Genomic DNA, 7,670 nt, shown 5'->3' with positions numbered 1-7,670 from the left:
TCTCAGGATAACAGGATCTTTGTGAGACAGCGTGATCACCGGAGGCACCTCTGGCACTGGATAAAAAGATGCAAAACCAGAATACGCATGAATCATATATAATTGATTAACATTCACTATTGGTTGCCAGTCTGAAATACATATCTTAAAAACACCTCCTGTTTGCTTAGTGTCAGGGAATGCATCGGTCAGTGGACAAACACTCACTAAATACAATGCAAAGAGTATAATATTTGCATAAGCGTACGCTTGTGTGCGTATAACCCGGATGATTCATCTCCAACATTATATGCCTACTGACCTCACTTTGATAGCTGTGTGTGACAAGAAATTAGGTGGTTTTATTTACCCCAAACACAGCCTTCATGCACTGTTACAAAGCTTTGTTCAGTGTGGGAATGTAATCCCTCTGCTCCTCCCTTCTTTCACCTCACTCACCTCTCTCCTCTCAATACCTCTCTCCACCTCCCTCCATCAGTGAAAAGGACATTACGCCCCGGCCCTTCCGTCTTGTTTATGTTTAGACATCTTTGCACTGCAGACGAGGCTAAAAATGCTGATTCAGTTCAGGGATATATAGAAACATGATCCACTTGCACTGACGAAAAATGCTCTTATGGTTCATTTTCTATTTATATAGAAGATACGAGAAAAACTGTCTCTTGCCAAAACACATCTGCAATGTGGAAATGTGTTGTGTCTACCGTTAATCTTGGCCAGGATGCATTAAGATCTCTTATGAAGATGTTAGCCATGCTGCTGGTCTGTCTAGCCACCACTTTGGTCCAGACTGAAATATCACAAGGCCTTTTGGATACAATGACATTTTAGACTCGTATTAATGGATAAAATCCTACTAATGTTGGTGATCAATTACATGTTCTAAATACTTTGGTATATGACCAAACCCCATCAAAAATAAATTACATGTCCACTCTTTAATTTACTGCTAGTTAGCAATGAGCATGCTAACAGAAGTAAGATGGGGAACTTTATAAACATTGTACCTATTGACCATCATTAAATCCATATTCTATGTTTGTGTTTCATGCTTATGGATCAAAATCAGTACACCAAAGTCCTGCTTTCCAATAAACCAGTTTCCTGTGTTTTAGTCCTCCATTGCGAAGATCAACAAGCCAACATCAGCTATATTTTTCCATTTCTTAACTAATATGATGATAGGTCTTTTGAAAACAGAATAATAAAGTCCTCTTAATATTGTAAGCTGTTTTTCCTCACATGTCTCAGTCCAAGCTTTGTTTGAAAAGAGTAGCTGTATTATTCAAGATTCTCTACCTTTATTTAGACTTTACTATTCCCCAAGGGTTAATTCATTTCAACAGCACAGTACGCATCAGAAAACAAACAAGCAAAAGCACACATTAACAACATTCATTGACGCGCAGTGACAACTTTAAGCTGTGTTTACTTCACTGTTTACTTTGACACAAGGATTGGGATTGCCATTTAGGTTTAGGAAGTCAGCTTCCAATCATTTCACCTACTGACTACTGGCATTACTGTGAGGCTACAACAAGGTTAACTTAATGATCCATTATACAAGCTAGCATCTTTTACACTGACTTTATTAATCTGCTCTGAAATGTTTATAAAGATGACAGGAGCTTGTACCTTACTTCTTTCCTTTCAAGAGCTGCACATACAGCATTCACACTATAACTAATTTAACCCTTTTATCCTTAATTATCACCCAAATCACAAATCTTGTAAAGCTATGCCACAAAGAGAACCACTAAAAACACGTATACATTTGTAACAAGTGATAAGAATATCACAAACAGCCCTCCATCATATCTCTCACTTACCGAGTCGTACATCAACAGTGTATTGGATGGACGTCACTTTGGCTCCATCAAGCTGCCCCACACATACGAAGCAACCATCATATTCCTTTCTCACGTTGCTGATAATGACGCCTCGCTGGTGGTTGCTGTGGTAGCTCATACCAGAGGGCAAAGGTCCTCCGTCGCACATCTCCAGAGCTAGGAGGGTGACTTCAGGGTCGGTCACAAGACAGGGGAGGGTGCAGTTTTCACCTTCTCGCACCAGGATGACGTTCACCATGGTGCGCTGGAAGGCATTCTGGGGGTCTGAGGAGATGAAAGGGAGATTTGGATTGATCAATGTTTTTAGAGGGATACACAATCACATGCCTCTCCCCCCTCAATCTCTAATACAGACCTTTCACATATACATAAACGGAGCTGTGTTCCAGTGTGCTGTTGTTTATGCACACATAGCGACCCATGTGGTAGGCCTGCGCTGCTGACACCCTGACATAGGTCGTTCTGCCCTCCTCCACCTCTCCCTCCAGCCGGCGAGCACGCTCCCTCTGCCACCTCAACCTGGACGGGGCACCAGACATCGTGGCATTGTCATGGCAACTCAGCTCCAGCTTCCCCCTCTTGGGAACAACAATGTGAGGTCCACTAGGGGAGATGACTGGCTGGCACCACGCTGAAACAAACACATATATAATGGTTGACGTCTGCTGGAGTAAAGAGCCAACACAAAGGCAAATAAACTGCTGCTTTCAGCAACACTGATGTTGATGAAGGGCTAGCTATGGGAAGGGTGAAGTAAAGTACCAGACTTTTTAAAGTAAAAGTAGTACCACAGTGTATACATACTCTCTTTTCAGTAAAGGTCCTGCATTCAAAATTCAACTTGTGTAAAATATACAAGTTTTAGCATCAACATGTAGGAAAGATAAATACAAATAATCATTCTGCACAATGACCCATTACAAAACAATGTAAGTTATAATTGAATTATATTCATGTGATCATTATACTATACATTTCATACTATACATTTCATAAAGGGACCAATACAGTTTTATCTTACCATTTTTTCAGAGTACAAGTATAAAGGAGCAGGAAATGGTAAAGTAAAGTTAAAATACTACAAAAAAGTACTTTGTATGTATGTATTTATTTAGTTACTCTCAATTGTACCCAGAACCACTACAGATAGCTTTCATAACCCATGAGTTTTATATTCTTTTATGTATTTATCCATTAATTATACCACCACAGTTTCTTAAAACCTAAGATGTTCACAGTGTGATGGTTAAATGGGATGTTATGATTGGCACAGGGCCCCTAAAGACAGAGTGCTATCAAACCAACATGGCTCAATTGAACAATCAATAATTATGACCTGTCTACCCGCTGAGTAATCATGCATTAAGAGCCCTATATCCACTCCCCTAACACGAGTAAACTGACCTAACATTTTATATTTACTTTAACCACAACCCCCTTCAACTTTTTCTTCCCTTTCTCCCAGTATGTTTTTGCAGATGTCCACATGATAGGCGCCATTTCAGGATTTTCATGTGACTGTTGTGCCTTCAGGCCTGGCAGCAGGGGCTGAGAAGGCAAGAAGCATGTGTGCAGAAAGACTCCCCTTTAAAATAACATCAATATCTGTGTTTTTGCAGGCTCTAAGTGCATGTTTTGTAGCTGTTATCTGAAGAGTGTGTGCCTCGCAGACAGTTGGTCTTTGAGTAAGTATAAGGTTTCAAACAATCCTGAGGCTGTGTGACTAAACACAAACCATCACAGCAGCTAGAGCGTTTCAAAGTCAAGGTGCTGCTGGGTGTGGTTTTTGTTAAAAGATGTGTTTCTGGCTATTTTTCATTGTGCCATGCCAAGGCGTACAACCTAATCCTTTTTATTTCGGTTTGATACATAATTAATCGTCCTCAAACAAACACACGCACCTGTTGCCTGCTGGGAAAGGCATCTCCTAGGCCTACCTCTTAAACGGTAGTATGCAAATGATATGATCTTGAGACATGAGCTGATCACCCTGAACCGTTAAACTACACTTGTGTTTGTTTTACATCAACCACCTTTCCAGAAACATTGAGGACACGGCACCAGATTCAGTATCCGGATCATGGAAGAGAAGCTGCGCAATACATGCAGCCTTTTACTTCTGTCCACACCTGAATTAGTCAAATTAAGTGCGAAACGACCTTAAATATTGACAAACAGGTGGAGAAATACACTTGAGTCCGAACAACACTTGAGTGATCTGAAAAGACAAAGACTAACACAAATGCTATATAGTTTGTAATTTTACGCATAAAGTAGCCTACGACTATTTTAAACTCTTCACTAAAGACATAGCCTTCTCTAACGTGCTTTGGAAGAGGAAAACGTGATTTATGAAACGAGTGTGAGGTGAAGAGATTAAACGAGGTCACTTTAAAGTTATACATCAAGAAAACACCCCATGAAGCAATATTTAAGCAAGATTTCAATGGTTTTCTTACCTGTTAGTGGCAGCAAAACAAAATGTGAGGCAAAGAGAACCCAGTGGCATCTCATGATTGGGCGGGTTTGAAGCCTTTTACTCTACTCCATGCGTTTCAAGTGCAGGAATAACCATCCTGGGCTTTAAAACAACAGATCACACGCACACTGAGCACAGCACTGGACGCACTAACACAATAATGATCGTGTGTGCTGAGACTCCCCCCGATGGATCTCACTGGAGCTTAAAGACACAGCGCCTCTCCTCCCTGCTCTGGATCCGTGCCACTCCTTTCTGTCCCGCATTGGCTGGACCCGGGCCAAGGATGAGTCGGTTATTACCGGAAAGAAAAAACACGCGCCTATATCCAAGACATCTAAACCGTTTTTTGCAATCATTGTAAGAAAATGAATGGCAAGGAACTCCCCAGTAATGGAAAAAAGAGGCTGAAACACAAATGATTATTTTCAATAAGATGACTGTAAATGTTTATCTCGGACATTAGTATAATTCTGGTGACGTGCCTTTCCTTGGGCTCCTGTCCTGACAGTTCGCACTCGACAGGAGTTCCCCTTTATATCCTCATTCATTTTCTGATGCACTTAACTGTCTCACGTTTCTCAGCTCTAATTGGTATGACTGTATTTTCCCAGATTTAATCAACTTCATAACCCACAATGGCCTTCATTTAAAAGTCATGATGTTGTGGTGTGGAAGCAAAACCAAACATTTCCAAGCCCACAGACAACCTAAAGCTCAATAATAATAAGGCCTACATGTTTTGGACAGTTTAATAGGCTATTGAATGTAAAGATTCGAAATATGGCGAAGAAACTTTAAAGAGAATGAGATTCATTCATTATATTTCTGCAAAAATAACTAATTTCAGAAAACACATTACATTTATTATCAGAACCTCCTGGTGCCTGAGAAACCATTTATTTAACTGAATGCCTCAGGCCCAGAGCTGCCTTCAAGTGTGTGCTTGTGTGTTGAATGGGTTTGGTTATGAGGGGATTATGTGTGTTTTTATCTATTGGTCTGTCTCTGTGTGTGTGTGTCTGTGTGTGTGTTTGTGTGTGTGTGTGTGTGTGTGTGTGTGTGTGTGTGTGTGTGTGTGTGTGTGTGTGTGTGTGTGTGTGTGTGTGTGTGTGTGTGTGTGTCTGTGTCTGTGTCTGTGTGTGTGTGTGTGTGTGTGTGTGTGTGTGTGTGTGTGTGTGTGTGTGTGTGTGTGTGTGTGTGTGTGTGTGTGTGTGTGTGTGTGTGTGTGTGTGTGTGTGTGTGTGTGTGTGTGTGTGTGTGTGTGTGTGTGTGAGTTTCCTGTTGCTCTAGGAAAAGAGAGAACACTCGGACCGTTGTTTTTTTTTTCTTATCCACATGATTAATCTCAAACCTCATAGCTTCGCCCCAAATCAATTACGCCTTTCTCAGCACATGATGGCAGGAGGAGGCTAAACAAACAAGAACAGAAGCAGAACTACATTTTAATTTAATTTTGCACTTAATTAGTTTGTTTTTGCAGTATAATTGTCCGGAAAATATGACATGTAATGGTTTCAGTTAGAATTTCATCAGAAAAAAGCTTTGGTGGTGATCAAACTCTCATAACAGACACCCATTCAGGTCAAGCCTTTGGTCTTTTGAAAAGTCTGTCTTCCTTCTGTATGTGCAAAGAGCTGCTTTTTAATAAAGATAAGTGGAACCAAAGTCCAGTTGCATCCTGTCTTGGGTCATCGTCCTCCTACTGTATAGCACCGTGTGTCCAGTGAAACTTTGCTGAGTTAAGGGGTTGTTTAAAACTGGGTTCAACACAAGAGGGAGGCAAGGAGGGTCTTGATGAATGAACTTGGGGTGAGCGAGGGCAGTCGCATCCCAACCATGTGCTTGACAAAGAAGTTTTTGCACACAGTGAGGCCTCAAAGCATGTCTACACATTTACACCACAAAATAGTTTTTTAACCCAAAATTGGGAGACACATCTAATTGAAAGGACATGCGGTCTGAGAGCTTTAAGATATTGGTCTCATTGAAATTAGCATTTGTAACTATATTTTGTTTAAGGGTGTTTTGACTTTGTGTGTCGGTAACCATGAAGAATACAAACAAATTATGAATTAATAGCTCAGCAAAGAGACTGGAAAGAGGAGGAAACAGCCATTAGCAAACCAAGAAACAGTTAGTTGTGCTATTTTACTTTTACGTTTGTGAGGGGATCAAACAAACAAATAATAACATTTTAATTGGTTAACTTTAGATGTAATGTATTCCACTAGGAAAGGCTAGCTATTTCCTTCTGTAAATGTGATTACATTTTTGACAGATTAACTTCAACAACAGACTTTTTTCTGTTGAATAATCTGCTAGAACACAAAGGAAACCTGTACCTCAAGGTGTCATAGTACAAAACACCTGTTCAGCCCATAGTCCAGCTGCCCATAAACTCAATGAGGATGTCACTGTGTTTGTTTGTGTGAGAGTGTGGTTATCATTCAGGATCATCCATATGTCTTCTCTGAGTTCACATGTCATTTGAGCAGTTTATGTGCCTTTCCCTATTTCATTATTCATCATTTAGGTGAGCGTCTATAGCAGATATGGGCTGACTCACTATGACTTGGTGTGTGTGTGTGTGTGTGTGTGTGTGTGTGTGTGTGTGTGTGTGTGTGTGTGTGTGTGTGTGTGTGTGTGTGTGTGTGTGTGTGTGTGTGTGTGTGTGTGTGTGTATCCACAGTGACTCACTCAGTGCTTTTAGACAGATGAGGACAGCGGTCTCATGGAGGGCGACGGAGGTTTTATACAAGAAAAATAGCCACTTAGATTAGATTACGTATTGAAAAACATTCTCTCTCTTTCTCTCTCTCTCTCTTGTTCCCTTTTACCTTCCCCTTTCTTCAACTCTATCTCCTTTCTCCTTTTAGGTTCCCCCCCCTATACACACAGTTCATAACTCAATAATCTACAAATGGATCTTCACACCCTCAGGCAGACACGTAGGTGCACCCTCTATGGCTTTTTCCACTAAACGCACTCACACATTTAAACCCGAAGAATACCTCATCGTTTCTCCTTTCAACGATTGGCCAAAAGCTCATACAACCTTTTTTTCCCCTGTTGCAATCCAACACTGTTCTCTGTCTGCTGACTGGACATTATAAACCTGATATCTGTGTCCATTTGTCTTCACTCGCCTTTAATACAGTCAATGCAGTGGAGGTTGTTTTTTTTACCCACTATGTGGTTGTTGAGTGTCCATCCATGGTTCAATTGTGGTGTTGCACATATCAATTATGACCCATTGAACATTTGGACTAAGAGGTGGGCAAAAGAAAATAAAGAGCATGTCCTCAGAGAAACAATGTAAACTTTACATTTCCATAGAT

At 40.7% G+C, this 7,670-nt stretch overlaps 1 protein-coding gene across 1 annotated transcript in view; it reads right to left on the bottom strand.

Moving 5' to 3' along the window:
- Positions 1-4,577, bottom strand: part of kitb (KIT proto-oncogene, receptor tyrosine kinase b) — a 14,604-nt gene extending 10,027 nt beyond the window's left edge. The window contains exons 1-4 of the mRNA XM_079649182.1: positions 4,310-4,577; positions 2,206-2,481; positions 1,830-2,114; positions 3-56 (exon numbers count right to left, since the gene is read on the bottom strand). Coding sequence (XP_079505308.1) covers positions 3-56; positions 1,830-2,114; positions 2,206-2,481; positions 4,310-4,364 — 670 coding nt within the window. The 5' untranslated portion in view covers positions 4,365-4,577. The remainder of the gene's footprint in view (positions 1-2; positions 57-1,829; positions 2,115-2,205; positions 2,482-4,309) is intronic.
- Positions 4,578-7,670: the final 3,093 nt, after the last annotated feature.

Source organism: Notothenia rossii (genome assembly GCF_949606895.1).
Source record: "Notothenia rossii genome assembly, chromosome: 1".
NCBI lineage: Eukaryota > Metazoa > Chordata > Actinopteri > Perciformes > Nototheniidae > Notothenia > Notothenia rossii.
This window is presented reverse-complemented; position numbering and strand designations above follow the sequence as displayed.